This window comes from Saccopteryx leptura, chromosome 1 (assembly GCF_036850995.1).
Source record: "Saccopteryx leptura isolate mSacLep1 chromosome 1, mSacLep1_pri_phased_curated, whole genome shotgun sequence".
In the NCBI taxonomy this organism is placed as follows: Eukaryota; Metazoa; Chordata; class Mammalia; order Chiroptera; family Emballonuridae; genus Saccopteryx; species Saccopteryx leptura.
Genome location: NC_089503.1, coordinates 165,548,605 through 165,567,658, shown reverse-complemented (window position 1 = coordinate 165,567,658; position 19,054 = coordinate 165,548,605). Strand labels below are relative to the sequence as shown.

General features: G+C 38.6%; 1 protein-coding gene across 6 annotated transcripts in view; it reads right to left on the bottom strand.

The window, feature by feature from the left end:
* KCNT2 (potassium sodium-activated channel subfamily T member 2) overlaps window positions 1-19,054 on the bottom strand; it is a 194,926-nt gene that overhangs the window by 39,404 nt on the left and 136,468 nt on the right. For 5 of the 6 annotated variants that reach the window (XM_066379898.1, XM_066379900.1, XM_066379901.1 and 2 more), the window contains 3 exons: window positions 2,789-2,938; window positions 1,459-1,688; window positions 686-899 (listed from right to left, as the gene is read on the bottom strand). In XM_066379898.1, coding sequence (XP_066235995.1) covers window positions 686-899; window positions 1,459-1,688; window positions 2,789-2,938 — 594 coding nt within the window. The remainder of the gene's footprint in view (window positions 1-685; window positions 900-1,458; window positions 1,689-2,788; window positions 2,939-19,054) is intronic. The other variant, XM_066379902.1, reaches the window with a different exon arrangement.

Here is a 19,054-nt window from a genome sequence, read left to right as displayed (position 1 = left end):
TTTCTGTACCTTTTTCTTTAAGAGTAAAGGACCTGTTAGAAATAACAGAGCACAGCCTGACCCGGCAGTGGTGCAGTGGACAGAGCGTCAAACTGGGATAAAGAGGACCCTGGTTCGAGACCCTGAGGTCACCAGCTTAAGCACGGGTTCATCTGGTTTGAACAAAGCTCACCAGCTTGGACCCAAGGTCGCTGGCTTAGCAAGGGGTTACTCGGTCTGCTGAAGGGCCACTGTCAAGACATATATGAGAAAGCAATCAATGAACAACTAAGGTGTAGCAATGAGAAACTGATGATTGATGCTCTCATCTTTCTCTGCTCCTAGACATCCCTCTGTCCCTATCTATCCCTCTCTCTGTCTCCATAAAAAAAAAAAAAAAGAAAGAAAGAAATAACAGGGTACAGAAAAATACAGGGTTGGGGCAAAAGTAGGTTTACAGTGGTTAATATGGAAAAGAATACAATAATTAATAAATAACAATGTGAGAAGAAACTGCGTTTAGCATATTCATTACCTACTTTAGCCCCTCCCTGTATGTTGAAGTCAGAAATCTGAGGCCTCAGAATATGCTCAGAGATCCTGCCTACTAGGAAGGTTGTTTTGGTCAAAACTTGTAGGATTGATTCTAGGACGTTCAGGAAGTACGGACATTAGTTTCCATGGCAACTAATGGATGGACACACACTCTAAGTTTGAGGACATTTTTTCTTCTGACGCGGTTTCATCTTCTGATTGGTCACTGAGGAGATCACATGTCTGAATGGACGTTGTGTCGGCAACCTCTAGAACAGGAGCAATGCTAGGTCTTCTGACTTCTTTGAGTCCTTCTGTAGGAAGAGCCAGGGTAGGGCCGCTGGCCGATCGGCAGCTTGTGTCTTGCAAGTCTATGGCCACCGTGCCTAACACAATGAAACAAGAAAATCCATCAGTTACAACGCATTCAACATTTCACCATCAAAGGGGAATGAAAGACAATCGGTATAACCAGGAAATCTTGTTTATCATTTCATCCCAAAGGTTATTTATATCTCTTTCATGGGGGCATTTTTTAAAAATATTGTCTTGGTGTAAAAGTGGATTTAAAAAAAGTAAAACTTAACTTCTGTGTCATAGAAGCCAAGTACAATGGTGAGAATGAGATGAGGAATGGAAGACTATTTGAAATTGTCTTAAGAAAAATGAAGAGTATTTGAAATAGCCTGTTGGTCTAGACACGTCAGGTGCTAATATTCTAACCAGAAATCTAAAATGAGTGTTGGCAGCTTCGAATTACCTTAATCTCTACCAGTTTAGTAGCTTAGAAATTTTGTTCTGTATATTTAGTTGCACCACGTTTGTGATAAGACATGAGTATGGTCTAAATTTGACATTGAAATTTGACTGAATATTGAAGTATATTTATTCATCTCTTTTTTTCTAGAAAGAAAGAAGTGGCATTTTCACATAGATAGTACCCACCCATGCTGGCAATTATGCTGTGTACTGGCAGTCTAGAAGGCCCGTGATAAAAGGACCGTGACGCATTGCTTCTGTTCTGCTGGTCCTGGTGCTTAAATGCTGAATTCTCTTCTTTGGTAATATTAATGTAAAAACATATATCTGTGGCATTCATAATGTAGCGAGGACCTGGATTCAGTAAAATGTTTTTATTATCTTCCCTCCTAACACCAATCAAGCAGACACCAAACCTTAACGTAAAAAAGAAAACAGAAGAGGTTAAGAATTAGAATTCAGCAGAGGTCTTGGTTTTAATTTCTTAAGTTTGCATACGTAAATAAGTTAACTACTAGAGGGCAGAGAAAAACTAAAGCCCCCAAATCAGAGTCTTTTAAATCCGAAAAGTTTAAGACTCTTATTTATTTATGTTTGTTTGACAGAAAAACTGTGTCTATAGTGCATTGGGAAATCAATTTAGTGATTGTTACATATATGTGTAACATATGAGGAAGGACAGAATAAAAGAGAACAGAATACCTCAGGGCACATGCCATATAGCACAGGTAGTGATTTTTTTGTGAATCGTGTGTGTGTGTTTACTGGGTCTTACCATAAAGTGTGTAACCACTAAATGTAACAAGCATTACTTCCTCCTTTCCAAGTTATGCTCTAAAACAAAATACCCTGAATATTTATATTTCAATATTTATAGTTTACAAATAAATCAAGCTTAAAAATATTTTTTAAACATCAAAAGTGTATGTATAAATAGAGTAGAATACATTGGCTATTGAATTAGTAAAATAGATCAGATCCTAACAATGTTATATTAATATATTTATAATACTGATAACATTACTTATATAATAAACAAAATTTTATTTAAGTAAATACTTTTTTTAAGAAAAGAAAAACATAATGTTCTGTGCTTTAATTAGAAGCATTTATCATTTATTTTATAATATTTCTCTGGCCAAAGCAAATTTTCTTAAAATGTCTAGTTTTTATCACTTTTATTATTATTTTAAATTTTTGACCCACAGTTTAAAATTTAGATCTATAAAGAAGGTTCATTTTATATATATTTGCAAATTCTCAATGGATAAAAATATTTTCAAGATGATTTAAAAGTTACTCCTAATATTTCTACTAAATTATACTATGCACCGGGTAATCTGGACTTGCAGAGACCATTTAGAAGCCCAGAGTTCAAACATCTCAATAATCATGTGAAACCTTCCAGAGTATTTGTAGTTCCTAAGCACCAACATGGGTTTGAATTTTAGAAAACTTATGTTTAAAAGGTTTGATCGAATCACATTGTCATTCCACTCTGGAAGCAGCAACATACTTTTTGTGTGCGTGGAAAGAGGCATACGTAAAACTCTTCCCTTCATATTCAGCAAAAAATGTACTTTCTTCCAAAGTGATATGGTACACCTCATTCCCAGAGCACCGACCATACGTCTTCTGCCACTGTTCTGGGGACTGCTGGCCTTCTCTGCAACACGAGCCACACACATACACACAAACACAGAGAAAAACAGTGAATGTGGTTAAAACACAGCCGCCATCGTATATCATCATCCAAGTTTCCCAGCCATCAGAACCACAACACAGTTCAAAGAAGGATCTGCATGGTGTCTAAACAATGGCATTCCTCGCAAATAGTGTTGCTACAGAAATATGAAAACTGCCACAACGTAGAAGGTTGAGAAAGGGCAGAATCTCTCAGGGATTCTTCACCTCTTCTGTGAGAAATAGCTTCAGCCTCATTGGTTTAGATAAAATGAAGTAATAGAAATAAGTCACCTCCCTGGCCAGTTGGCTCAGTGGTAGAGCATCGGCCTGGTGTGCAGAAGTCCCGGGTTCGATTCCCGGCCAGGGCACACAGGAGAAGCGCCCATCTGCTTCTCCACCCCTCCCCCTCTCCTTCCTCTCTCTCTCTCTTCCCCTCCCACAGCGAGGCTCCATTGGAGCAAAGATGGCCCGGGCACTGGAGATGGCTCCTTGGCCTCTGCCCCAGGCGCTAGAGTGGCTCTGGTTGCAACAGAGCGATGACCCGGAGGGGCAGAGCATCGCCCCCTGGCAGGCAGAGCATCGCCCCCTGGTGGGCATGCCGGGTGGATCCTGGTCGGGTGCATGCAGAAGTCTGTCTGACTGTCTCTCCCTGTTTCCAGCTTCAGAAAAATACAAAAAAAAAAAAAAAAAAGAAAAGAAATAAGTCACCGAACAGATGTTGAATCACAGCACTCGTTCAGGAAATGTTAGCTCCTACCATTACGTTGCTCTTATATCTTCCTTCACTGCTGTTTTTGGGAGTCACTTTCAATGTACCTCGTCAACCTATTGAACAATAATGTTCTTAAAACCTTTACCCTTTTTTCCTATGACGTATCATTTTTGGAAATAGGAAAATAAAACACTTGACGATTGACTGCATATGGCTACACCTAACTGCTACTTCCTAAGAATGATTATTACTGGTGGAGACAACATTCCTTTGGGCAAAACAGAAATGAAATTCTTTGCTATGTGTTCAGCAAGTTGCTGCTTGGAAAAGGCAAAATCCATTTAAAGCACTAGAAATGTAAGAGAAGATGCCCGTTACCCATCAGCGTTTGTTTGAGATCCAAAGGGCAGCTTGGGCTCAAACAACTGTCACACACAAGTATACAAAAGCTAATATTTCAAAGAATTGTAACTCCAATTCCAGGAGCTGGAATGGGAATGTAATGGGGTAACTTGGAAGGGAATGTCACCATCATTTCAAAGCCCCCAGACCGCACTATGCTTGTCATTCAAGTGTCATATGGTACTTCCACCTCCCATCTCTTGTGGGTTCCAGCCATGAGCAGCCTTTAATTTTCCTGAATGAGAATCTCCGTACCAAGCACAGTCTTTTCACGTGTCTGCTCATTCTGTTTCCTCTGCCTGACCCATTCTTGGACCCACAGCTCAGCCATGACTTCCTAGGCTTTTCCATGTTATCCTATGTTCCACGGTACTATGTTCCACAAATTGTATTAAGTAACCCTTGATGTGAAATGCACTGTATGGGGAGAGGTAGCATGTCTTGTTTACTGCCATCTTGCAGACCAGACATCTGTCCTGACACCCAGGAAGTGCTTAATAAATGTTTTGTTTAATAAACACGGAATAATCTAACCATGTTCTTCATGCTCAATTACTAAATTTTCTGCTTTTCTGATTGTGTAATACCTTTCTCCTTCACCAGAATCATTTTTTTTTTAACTCTAGCCAATTACTTTCCCCATGATGGATTTCCCATTATAATCAGGGGGGAAAAATCACTAAGTTCCATAATCATTAATGGACATGAAATGAATTTAACCTTGGCCACTGTAGAAACACAAAACATATTAGGAACAAAAAGCCCAGGATGGAGACCTTAGTAATAATTATGAAAAGCCACTTAATGACATTCCCAGATGTGTTTACACTAATTAAATGAGCATTTATAGAAATAATTGGCTTGCGCATTCACTTACTGTTTGCTCAAAGGACATGCCAACCTGTAAAAAGAGTCTATTCTGTAGTCTGAGTCCTATCCCCTTGAGGCTGCTCTTCTATACTGGCTGATAATGGGGTAGTAATAAATTGCTCCTAGCTGGGTTCATATAGACCGGGGTAGTCAATCTTTTTATACCTACTGCCCACTTTTGTATCTCTGTTAGTAGTAAAATTTTCTAACCACCCACTGGTTCCACAGTAATGGTGATTTATAAAGTAGGGAAGTAACTTTACTTTATAAAATTTATAAAGCAGAATTACAGCAAGTTAAAGCATATAATAATAATTACTTACCAAGTACTTTATGTTGGATTTTCGCTGTTTGTCAGAATAAATTTTTATAAAACAACTTACTATAGTTAAATCTATCTTTTTATTTATACTTTGGTTGCTCCGCTACCACCCACCATGAAAGCTGGAATGCCCACTAGTGGGTGGTAGGGACCAGGTTGACTACCACTGATGTATACCTTTATTTTCAAAATAATCGCCAGCCCCAACTGCGATTATTGTAAAGGTCTTCGTAGAATATGAGAAAGTACAGACTAGACTATGCAATAAACTATTTGATTAAGAAATAAATGAAGTACAGAGTAGCAGCACAGGCTTGGTCCTCGAAAGAATCTCTTTGAAATGTTCCTTTCCCCTGAATGGAGGAGCACGCTGCAGAACTCACGGGCCCCTCCCCACAGACCCGAGAGCCTTAGAGGGACCCCGACAGGGCAGCCTTGATGAGAAGAAGCTGTGTCCGCTCTTCTCTACATTTTAAACCCTAAACAAAGGTCTCAGTGAGAAAAGTATTTGACACAAAACAGGAGAAAGTGTAAGGAAAAGTGACCGCGCATTGATTAGGAGAAAGGAAGAAAAATGTCTACAAAAGTCAATACATAACAAACTCTGTGTCAATGTCCCCAAGACCTGGTAGCCCTCAGCCATGCTCTGGTAAAGCTCCCATTACTGTCCCTTTACAATGTCTTGGGCTGATTCCATTTCTTCCAAATCATGTCCAGTTATTAAAAAGCCATCCAGTCTGAAGCTCTTATCTTAGCAGCTTAGGTCCATTGTCATGGAATGTGGCTGTTCTCTGAAACATCTCTACCTGCTCATCAGTGTCCTCTAGCAAGCTGACTTGTAGACAACTCTTCATGGGGGGGGGGAGGGGGGAGTGATGCTCATTGTATGTTACCAGAAAATCTCGCCCACCCTCCCTTGTCTTATTTTCCAGGCACATATCCAATAGCCTCTAGCTTCTTGGATTTCCTCATTTGGGCCAACACCCCTTAGTGATATTCACAAGGACAGCTCAACTCTTTTTAAAAGCCATGAAATGTGCTGCAGGAATCCATTCATGGGTTGGGGGGGAGTGAAGGCTGCTCTCTCGTCCTGCTGTCTCTTTCTAATTCTTCTTCCCTCATGTTCAAATAATCACTGGAAACTATAGAAGCATGTCTAACAGAGAAATGAGATACCACTTTCCACTTCCTGCAGACACTTTGCACTCCATGAGTTTTTGATGCAGGTGCAAAGCTTGTTGATGCTCTGTCCACATCCCCCCCCCCAACTTCTTTTTCTATAGAAATGTGGGGAGATAAGAAAAACAAGACTCTTCTTTCTCGTAGTTTGGGTTCAAGTCACCAGTTCCAGGACAACATGAAACGTTTCTCCTCAATAGCCTTAAATATTGGTTTTCTTTTATTTGTAAAGAAAAAAGAATGTCTGTTCTATTTTGTTTATTGTTCCCCAGTTAGAAATATCATTGGTTCCTCTCAAATTCTGAAAGGTGCATAAATCCTTTATAACAACAATTTGGGTTTTATTTTTTTTCAGATGCTGGTTGCACATTCCTCATTAATCCACGATCACCTCTTCAAGGCAAATGGATGTTTATGACCAGAGAGCAAATGAATTCACATAGCACTCTGCTGTGCTTTAACACAATCAGCTAAGTGAAGCAGGACCATGCGCTAACAATGGCATACTTGGGTCTCACTCTTTGCAGAAAATCATTTTAATACAGGCCTCTGAGCCAGAACAGGTGGTGGCGCAGTGAACAGAGCATCGGACTGGGACGCAGAGGACCCAGGTTTGAGACCCCAAGGTCGCCAGCTTGAGCGCAGGCTCATCTGGTTTGAGCAAGGCTCACCAGCTTGAGCCCAAGGTCACTGGCTTGAGCATGGGGTCACTCGCTCTGCTGTAGCCTTTCCCCCCCTCAAGGCACACATGAAAAAGCAATCAATGAACAACTAAGGTGCTATAGCAAAGAATTGATGCTTCTCATCTCTCTCTCTTCAAGTCTGTCTGTTTCTATCTGTCCCTCTCTCTGTCTCTGTTACACACACACACACACACACACACACACACACACACACACACACACATACAGGCCTCTGAGTGCAGTAGAAGAATCTTACATAGTTTTGCTTTTTTTCCCAAAGGGAGAAAAAAAAGGAATTAACTGGAATTTCCTGCTGAAAATACAATATAATATACAATGAGTTAAAGTCTTTTTATATTACATACTTAGTTCTATGTCAGGAATATGTCCAGTATATAGTTTGCATGAAAAAGAAAAGCATAAAAACTTATTCTACCAACAACTTCCTATTTTTTATGAAGGTGTATGTTTTTGTAAAACCCATAGTAGTAAGTTTTAGACAGTAATATTTGACTTTTACACTCATATTTTTTGTATGCCTATATGGATGCCAGAAAACTCACAGTAAATTCAAGAAGAGTGGCCATGACAGTCTAAAGCACTGTCCTCAAGGTTGTAAAAGGCATCAGCAGTGGAAACCCACTTGATTCACAATATTATATTTGTTGATTTAAATATCTCTGCATGCTAATTAATGGATTTAGTCTTGCCAGACAATACAATAAGTAATCATTTTCAGATTCACCAAAATTGACACAGATCATCAAATAAGTTGCCTTCATATTACCTATTTTTTTTATTACCAAACTAAATTTTGTTTATATCAGCAGGAATAAAGACCACCTGTGACAAATATAACATCCATACTTTTCAGTGTTCTAAAAGACTTTACATCTTACTAAGGGAAAATGTTTGCCTTAGAAAAACGATGTCATTCAAATTCATACTTAAAAGAGTTAAGTAAAACAGAATTTTCTTATTGAACCCCATTTTTAAGAAGATTTAAAAATGTATCTTAGATTCAAGAAGTCTAAAATTAAAAAAGCAACCTAAAGGCTTAGATCTAATTAAACTGACCCTTTAATTAAGTCCATACTCTAGAATTTTACTGATTTAATTTTAGCTTGGTTCCAAGTACTTGTTTCCATTCTTATAGGGGTGCTTTTCTGTAAACACATGTGAATTGCATTGATTCACAATGGCCTCCAACTTTTACTTTACCTAAAAAGTAAAATATTTAAACGCTAGTACAATCTTGCCTTTACCACCAATGTCCTGAAGCTATAGTTCAGACAATGATTTTGACATCCTCAATACTCATTAAAATATGGAGGGCGATAATCAATTTCCTACCACTAGATGGTGGTACAAAGCTGCTTGCCATTCTCAGTAGAAGAAATAATGCAGTCGAAGTGCAAAGAGAGAAATGCTACCTGTGAACACAATGAACACACTTTGGAAAGGGCCACATTTCAAGAATAAATGAAATAGAATTCAAACGTAAACCTGAAAGGCTGATGGTACATGAAAGTGGCCAAAATTCAATACTCTTAAAGTTGGTTTGTCCTTTGAAAACTCCAAGAGAGCTTTTGAAGTGCCCACCTAATTCAAGAAGCTGCCTATTTTACACACACACACACACACACACACACACACAAAGCCCTAAGATTCTGTAAAGATCTTCCATCCAGTTTTAGAACTGTCAGGTGTCAAAATATGCAAACTGTTCTTACTATCGCTAAAAGATACTTTATTAATAAACTTAAGATGGATAATTTAAAATATGTCCTGAATGCACACATGAGCCAGGTGTACATTGTGTTCCAACCAGTGGTGTTTGTCTTTTGAGATCAAGCCTTCATGTTGCATTTCCCAAACTCTTGGCACACAGTGCCTTACACTTTATGGACACATGTGATTATTACTGGGTGGGGAATGAATGAATGAATGAATGAATCGTCAAATTTTACTACTTTAATTCTATTTATTGCCATTTTTAGAATGTTACTTCCTCCATCACTTAAATTTTGACCCACCCCACCCTCCAAAATGCTTCCAAATCCTAAGCTTCATTCAAAGAGGTTTGAGGTATCTCTTAATTGTCTGTTATCCAACATTCTTACTCTATCATTGTAGGCATTATCTATGGACTGCCTTCTCTGAGGTCTGAGAGATTGCCAACACAGGGCTGTTCGGGCTGTCATGTTGCTATTTTAACTTTTTTCTTTGGAGTTCCTCTTTTCTAGTTGCTCTCTCACCCGTGCCCACAGCGCAGGTTTAGTGAAGTAGGAAAGTGGGTCCGGGCAGGTGGAGGACAATGGGACCAGTTCGGGCTCGTAGTGAGTAGGGTGTGACCTGTCCACTGACAGGCAACCTCAAAGAAAACAATTTCAAAGAAGAAAAATATATTTAAACCAGGCTGGTGGTCAAATAAAACCATCCTGCTAGCAGCATTCGGTCGGATGGTGTTTAGGTTTCAAAATCGGAGCTCCTGGCAAGCTAGTTACTTTTTAACTTCAATGAAAATACGTAAAATTCTGTTCTACTTACTGCAGAGACTCTTGATTTTCCTTTTGTAAGAGGAGATGTTAGCTCTGTCCTCCCTCCTCACATCTTCTCCTGCTTTTACTCCAAAGTGTTTGCTATAGAGTTATTTTTACATGGCTGAAACTGTAAATATTTGTGGGGGTTTTTTTGTTTTTGTTTTTTTGTTCACTGGCTATAAATAAGTCAATGGCTTTGGATTAAAAGTAGAGAACATTTTCACCTGAAACTTACACATGCTATATGCTAATAATATCTCAGTGAATCTCAGGGTGGGGAGGGGGGGAGGGGAGTAGAAACCCTGTGTGCAGTGATTACATTATCATGATGATTGCAACATCAGTTCACTTGAGTTAAATGGAGTGCTATAATTATATAACCTTCTCTGTAGTTACCTGAGCTATTCAAAACTTTAGAAAGTTTTTTTTTTTTTACAGAGACAGAGAGAGAGTCAGAGAGAGGGATAGATAGGGACAGACAGACAGGAATGGAGAGAGAGATAAGAAGCATCAATCATCAGTTTTTCGTTGCGACACCTTAGTTGTTCATTGATTGCTTTCTCATATGTGCCTTGACCGCGGGCCTTCAGCAGACCGAGTAACCCCTTGCTCGAGCCAGCGACCTTGGGTTCAAGCTGGTGAGCTTTGCTCAAACCAGATGAGCCTGCGCTCAAGCTGGCAACCTCAGGGTCTCGAACATGGGTCCTCCATATCCCATTTCGATGCTCTATCCACTGCAGCATCGCCTGGTCAGGCAGAACTTTAGAAAGTATTAAAAATTTTTTTCTCTTTACTGACCACCTTAGTTTAGTATTATGTCACATTTTGATTTGCTTTACTCTAATTTTTTTTCCCCTTGGACTTTATGATTGCCTTTTTTCCCCCCCAGTTGGGATTGAAAACAAGCCCTCCTTTGCCACATCCCACCAAACATGTTGCTTTTAATCTAGTCCAGTCTCCTGTTGAGCTCCAACAAATTTGGACTTTTCACATCTTGACCGTAGCTTTTAGGAATCTTTGCTTTTAGCTACAGTGCAGACACGTGACCTGGGTTCCACCAGTTAGACCTAATGCAGTTTATTTTGGAAGTGCGCTACATGAGAAACAGGCAGGCAAAGGACATTTATTTGGTGGTGGTGGGTGGCTGGAAAGGTACAATTGTTCTAGGATGCTTAGAAGTCAAAGTTCATTATAAGGTTAGTGTGTGGTGTGGTAGTTGAAAGTGTTGATGTAAGATTATCCCAGATAGAGGCAAACGCACTTGCTCTGTGAGTTATCCATAGTCCTTAGTAAATCGCCTTACAATGAAAACTAGTTAACATTAATCCTCTTGACTACAGTTAAGAATACTGAGGTCCCCTGCCTCTTTCTAAAAGTGATACGATTTTCCTGATTAGTACTCCTTTGTAATTTGGCAATGCAGTTTCCAAGTGTGGCTCTTTCTCATTATCATTCACAAGCACAAGACCTTGTCAATTTGAAGAGTATAAACTCCCCTTTCTGCTAAAATCTCTTAACATTCCACATTTTCTATCCTCTCTGGAACTCCCACTAAGGACAAATTCTCTCTCTTGTATTGTGCTGTGAATTCTTTTTCTTACATAGTCCAACTCTTTGCATTTTATTTAACCTGAAATCCTCTATTTCTATGATATTATCTTTCAAGGCTTTTTTTTTAATCTTTTTAAACGTTTTTAATTTTTAATTTTTTTATTTTTTATTTATTCATTTTTAGAGAGGAGAGAGAGAGGGAGAGAGAGAGAGAAGAGAGAGAGAAAGGGGAGGAGCTGGAAGCATCAACTCCCATATGTGCCTTGACCAGGCAAGCCCAGGGTTTCGAACCAGTGACCTCAGCATTTCCAGGTCGATGCTTTATCCACTGTGCCACCACAGGTCAGGCTCAAGGCTTTTACTGAAAGTTAATTTTAACAGTCACTCTATTAATTTCAAAACACCTTTTTTTTTACTATCTATTTCTTCAAAATAATTCCTGTTTTTTTTTACTATTCCTGAGAAGAAAAATTGCAGATATTTTAAGCTATTATAGTCACATCCTCTAGAATCATAAGAAAAATTTAAGCTAAATATTCTGAACATTAAAAACTCTACAAACAAAAACAAAAATGCCTCAACATTTCATTCCTTTGAACACTATCATCACCCTTTTCCAGTCCTTCAATAGTCTTCAAAACTAACACTACATTTCAAAAATACACTTGAATTTCTTTTTAATATATTTCTTTGCTCATTCACCGAGACTCTCCTTCCTTGCAAAATATATGCTTGACTCTCCTTTCAAATGTTATAGTCTTTTGAATTAAAAAAAAAAATTGTTTCCTAGTGGAGTGCAAGCTACAACCATCCCTACAGATCCAAAACAATCCCAGCGCGATCAGAGGCATTGGTCTCCTTCAGGCTGGATCTCTTCCCTCATTTCATCCTGCGTAACCGACAGTCAGCCTGTGAATAGGATTTAAGGGGCGGATTATACCTGATGGTGGGCAAGAAGGGTTCAGCCTCTTCAGTCTGGTGCCTCCTAATACCAGATTACAGAGGGTGGACCCCAACCCCCCACCTTCTGCCGGCAAGTAATACAACACTTCCTTCTCATTCCCTTAGGACAAATCTGACATTTCCCAGTGTTAATGACTAAGCCTAATTACAGGGAAGTGGCACTATGGTGGGCGGAACAGGGGGAACTTCTTGTTCTGTGTACAGAAATTCAATTAAAATGTGTCCTCCCTTTCTAGAAAGGTGGCACCTCAGAGCCTCCCTGGCATTTCTTCACGTGGTATATTCATCTAATCATATCCTGGGATAAGGGATTTCATCAGAAAACGTTCCTTTATCCACTTTCTGTCTTTGAAATTCCTTGAAATGACTCATTCCTGCCCCCCTTCCACTTCTTTTTTATTGATGAAAGCATGTGATGTTTTAAAATTATTTCCTTAGTCACTCTCCCAGGGGTGTCTGATGAGGGACAGTAGACCAAGGCAGGTCGTCCATAAACCGCTGTGAACCAGGGGTCTCCCTGAACCACCTGCACATCGTCCATGTCCCCATGTCCTCTGTTGAAGTCGTGTTGCTGAGTTCCCAGGTTGTGAGGAATATCCCAGAAGCCATAAGAATGAGTAAGATGCACCTTCTACCTTGAATGAAATGAGGGCCGGCTAAGTCGGAAAAAAATAAAAACATAAAAGGGACCATGACACGGGCTCTGGCAGAATATAATAAAATTCTGCATGAATTCATAGAAGAGAGATATTGCATTGAACCGGGGAGTTTAAAAATATTCATGAGGAGACAGAGTTTTTGATTTAGCAAACTCCTCTAAGACAGCAGGGAAAAAAAATGAATTCAAGGCAGAAGGAACAACATTTAAAAAAAAAGATGTAGGAGGCGGAAACCACAAAGTATATTTAGGATTTTGTTATTTGAAGAACATGATATATATATATATGAGAATCATGGGAGATAAGGGCATAAGAGTAAATTAGGACTGGAGCACAGAACACGTTAACCAAAATGGTTACATTTGAATCCCATTTGATAAGGAGTGATGAGCAATTAGGGGCTTGCCAAGCAGAAGGTTGCCAGACTAGAGTGGCACCCAGACTTCTTTAAAAAATTGTCTAAGAGAACAGTCTTCCAGTTGCTTGTTAATAGGTGTGCTTAGAGAAGCACTTCCCAGGTAATCAGATGGATTGTGGGTACACCTAATGAAATGTCTTTGTGTGGAGATTTTCAGTACACATTAGGTTATGTGTGTGTGTGTGTGTGCGTGTGTGTGTGTGTATGAGTCACTTTCACCTTCAGAAGGGCATTGCTCCCTTTCTCATGATTAGCCCCATTCAGACTTCCAGTGATGAGGTCATGTTTTGTTTTGTTGTTTCTATTTGGGGGGTGGAAGAATGGAGAAAGGACCACCAAGAATAGAGGGGCAGCACCATCTTTGCTAATTTCCACGATCGAAGAAGCAGGCTTCTGTGGAATGAGCAGAACTACTTGCATAGAGAAAACAACAGCAGCTTGCAGATGTGATCCCATAACACCTGGAGTCCCACAGCTGTTACAGGTGAGGTGTATCCCCCCACCGCGAAATTCCTAGGTTGAAGTTTTAACGCCCAGGATCTCAGAAGGTGACTCTCATTGGATACAGAGCCTTTAAAAGGGTGATTGGTTAGTTAAATGAAGTCCTTGGGTGAGCCCTTGTCCAGCCTGACCAGCTTCACTGGAAAAAAATTTAGACATAACAAACAGACACAAGAATCTAAGACCAGAGGAAAGAACAGGGAGAATCCTGGAATAGAAAAAGGAAGGCAATGGGGAAACTGCTAAAATGCTAATGAGGCCGATCACTGTACCGATATTAATTCCTCATCTTGGTAACTGCACCATGATTATGTAAGGTGTGAGCATTACGGGACGTTGATATGGGAAGGCTACTTGCAAACTCCCTGTACTATTTTTGTAACTTTTCTCCAATTCGGAAAGTAGTTCAACTAAAAAGGAAAAGAAAAACACCAAGCCATTAAAAATATAATGTTCAACTAGCGTTCCCTATTCTAACTTATGTAATTATATTTTTCAGGACAAGTATCACTCTCATCCAAAAGCATTATTAATTCTGCCTTGGAACACAGATTTGGCAATTGTATGAAATAACAGAACCACTATTTATGTACAACACACACAAATGAATTACACTGCATTTTGGCTTCATCTGTTTCTACTGGGGTTGCAGATTTCACAAAACTCTTCAGTAATCTCTGGAGAAAGAGTTATTTGAGAAAGTTTAAATTTCACTGACATTTAAATGTACACAAGTATAATGTTCATGGTAGAAAGTTAAATAAGGCTGTCTCTCCACAATTTTACAAACACTTAGCATTTAGTTAAAGAATGATAAAAATTTTGCAAGCTCAGGAGACAACCTGGAAAGAAAGTATTCTTCTATTTTTGAAGACACCAATGACTCGGACAACATGCGCAAAACTTAATGTTACTGTTTATAAGTTGATCTTCATTTCACACAGAGCATTGCTGTAATACCCAGACCTGTGGTTTCCAGTTCCCCATTGATGAAAATAACATACTTTCCTAGTAAGTTAATAAAAGGATTCTTATGTAACAGCTACCCTGTGGAACACATTTGCAAAATTGCAACTTTTTAAAATGGATTGTAATAAAATATAAAAGCTACTGTGCTTACCCCTAATACACCTAATATGTATTCATGGAATGTGGCATTGGGATTCTTATATCTTTTCACCCATTCAAAATATAAATACTATACACTCCTATCATTTACTAATTGATTTCTATTTGAAGCCTCCCCTTTTTTGGTTTCATTCCACCTGGAAAACTCTTACCTCGGGCACCTGCATGGCTCCTCAACTTAACCCACCAGGTCACTGAGACACCTCAACCCCTTGATGAGATCTGTGTGACTCTATTTTTTAAGTTGGACCCACTATTCCATCTTGAATTCCCCATTGTCCTTCCTGGCTTTATGTGTCTCCCTGGCACTAGAGCCCTCTGAGAGAGTATGTATTTTACATGTTCATTTGTGTGTTTTTTATCTGTCTTGACCATTAAAATCCAAGCTGGGATTTTTCTGTTGATTTCCTTGTGGAAACCACAACACCTAGAACAGCTCTGTCACACTATGGGCACTTAATGAATAACTGTTGCATACATACATACATACAGAAGTGGATGAGAAAATTTACTGTCTCAAGTTTTCCATACAGAAAGATTGAGTATGCAGTTGGCTCAGTGGTGGTCAGCCACTTCGGTCTGCCACAACTGGGGTTCCTTACCTCTCAGCCCCAGTTCCCCCCTGAACTTATGAGCTCCCTTCCCAGTATCGACCCTACCAAACAGAGGGAATTCAGTCATGAGTAGGATATGCAGTTCCCAAAAAGTTTAGTTTTCTTTTCTAGTTGGATGAGTTTCTAATTCATATACTTTATGATAATAAGATGTTTGGTTGGGTTCTTTGACAGAGAATGTATTAAAAATTAAAGGATTATTGAAAAGTAATGACTAACAAGTATCCTACAGACACTTAATAACAATACTTTTTTAATTTTAATGTGTCAAGTTTGCACCATCAGATTTCGGCTCTCCCTTGAATGAATAACAATGACTTTCATGTATAAAACTGGGCTTATTACCATTATTTGCATGATTCAATATGCCTCCAGATAAGCTCCTTTGATTTGCCATTCCATAGCTATGATGTATATCCTAATTATTTTAAAAGAGTAAACCTATCATTTTAAATAAATATGTGCTATATGTGTATGCATATATAATACCTCTGTGTATGTATACATATATTTTAAATTTAAATTAATTTACATTGTAAATTAGATAGAACTAGAATCAAGCCCATATTCTAGTATGGGAAACACAGCTGTAGCTTTAGATGTTAAAACCCATGTCTGGACTTCATGCTAAGTTGTCAATACCCTCAGTTGACAATAAATAGTTCTCCCCCCTTTCTCCCTACCTGGAAAGAGAATAGCCTGAAGCACAGAGCACATTTTGTGATTTCAGAGAGAATCTCGAGGATTCTAGTTTATAGGCTAAAATGATGTTGGAAGGAAAAATGGAAAGAACTAGATGTTCTGATAGCATCATTGAGTCAGACTACCTGTTCTGAATACTGATCCTTAGTCCTTGATTTGTACAATAAATAAATACCCATCCCTGCATTTAATCATACCGCCATGTGAGGCAGAGCATATTTTTAACTGGTTTAATATTTCTTATTAGGAATAAATGACGTTGTTGTAAATTACCCTCTTTGTTACCCAGTCTTTCCACGGAAGACATGAGTTCCGTCCTTACCAGGGGACATAACTCTCCTCCCTGGTACTTATCCTGCTAAATTAAACTTTAAAAGCAAACAAACAAAAAATAAACAGATAAATACATACAGGCACACAGGAAAACACACGCGGGACAAGCTCTCCTCGACATTTCTGTGCACTAGAGCGTTCCTCGGGTTTCCCATCTAAGGAAGGGGCAGTCTCCCACCTGCTCCACTGTCTTGGCATCTCCTCTTTTGTTCATCTTTCCTCAAAATGAGAAAGTCTCCATTGTCTAAAATTGTCTTCTCAGAACTCCCCAGGAACCAGTGTCTTCTTAACTAACCTCCAGGTCTTCTTACAGAGCCCTTCATCCTTGATGCTCCATTATGCTTCCGAAAAGCAATAATGTCCTGAGCAAGAGTGTTACATTGTCATTTCTCCCAAACCCCAATATTTCCACCATCACCTCCATAGACCTGAATGCTCTCATTTGTCCCCAGGAGCTGAGAATAGCATCCAGGTTAGAAAGCAAATATTTCCAGACAGTCAGACTCCCTTTTCTGCCAAACTATGCGTTGTTTAGTTTTCTACAGTCCGGACTCAGCGTGTGAGGATATTTGCTTCTTTGTTCTCTCTTCTCTTTCATATCTTATCAGTGGGCAAGTGCTATAAATTCTAACTTTGCAATAGTCTTGTTATCAATGCTTTCTTTCTTTCACATTAATTATCACTGTGACCAAAAGTATTACCTCTTGGATGGGACTAATGAGAAAAATAACCTCATGAAAGTAAATTGAAAGAAAAAAAAGTTAAATCTTGATGAGGATGAAATGTCATCAGTATGGGTCAGTTAAATGTCTAACTAGCCCAATAATTAAGCATTCCCTTATCCAAATTATCATGGGCCTGGTTCACCATCCTACCATAATATTTTGTCTGAACAATAAACTTATGCTCATCTTTCTGACAAGATTGCCCCATAAATCAAAGTGCTAATTTAGTTAGCAATGAGAAATACCACAGCCAAGAGCACTGAGCACTCCCATGCAATAAAGTAAGTGAAGGGAAAACTGTGAAGTGCTAGCTAGCTACAAGGTGAACTCCCAATAAATCAAAGGAGCACAGTTATTTGAAATCATCACAGAGCTGTTTTATGAGGCTAGCTCACCTAGAACTAGAATGAATATATTAATAAGAGGAAAAGGAACCGTAAGATCATAAGGGTGTTAACCAGCCCCGGGAGCTGTATCAGCCAGGGTACTTGCTAAGTTGTTGTCAAGACTCCAAAATACAAGATATAGTTTTTTTTAAAAAATAGTATTCCTCTTACACAAACATCCAGAGGTAGACAATGCATTTTTAATTTTTGGTTTCCACCTGTGTCCCCATTTCCACAAGTGAGAAGAAGAAAACTAAAGAAAGGGTGACAGTGACTGGGTGGGTAAGGCCCACTCTCACCCTGCATTAGGAAGTCCATTATGACTGTGACAACCTTCAGGAAAAGAGACGACCTTTTCATCTGTGATCTTGATTGCTTTGTCTATCTTGTTTGCTTCAGAACTCACACGTATTATTTTCTTTAAATGCCTACCATCTACATAGCACCTTACTTAAAAATTGTATTTTTCAATGACACAATTTTAGGTTTTGTATTGTATTTATTTCTATGCTTGTCAGATCCTCAAGTCTTAGCTCCTTTTGTCATGTATCAACTAACGGAGTACACAAATGCTTCGGACTCTCAACTATTTTTAATTCAAAATAGCCTTTTATTACAAAATAAAGCTTTAATAATAGTAGTTTCCTTTCTAATGGAGAAATCTGAGTATTGCTGTAGGCTTTGTTTTCAATTAAAGGTTTGATAATCCTTGCATAAAGCATTTTGTAGAGTAGTTAGCATTTTCCCCAGTATACTACTTAATTCGACTTGATAGTTGGTTCTTTTATTATTAAATCAATATATTTGAGCTTTTTAAATTTCTGCTGAAGCTCAAGGGCAGAATTTCAACCATATTCTCTTAAGTGAATCTTGACTATATCTTCAATTAAAGCATAATACCGAAGGCTTAATACAAGTTATTTTAGTCAAACAGTATTCTCTATAAATACATTAAACATGTTGAATTAAGTGCTTTTTCTGTTGGGTTGACTATATTTAAGTGTTGGTATATATCTGGTAAGGTACTTGTATCTAAAATATATAAAAACTCTGATACTCAATAATGACAAATAACTCAATTAAAAAATTGAACAAAGAATCTAAATAGGTTTTTCTACCAAGAAATACATGAAATGATGCTCAGTGTTATTAGTCATCAGTGAAATGCACATCAAAACCACAGAGAGACAGCACTTTGTACCCACTAAGATGGATATGATCAAGAAGCTGGATAATAACAAGTGTTACTACAGATGGGAAGAAATTGAAACCTTAATACATTGTTGGTGAGGATATATAATGTTATCATCTCTTTGGGAAAACATTCTGGCAGTTCCTAATAATGACTGAGCAGAGTTACCACATGTCCCAGCAATTCTGCCCCTAAGAAATGAAATATATATAC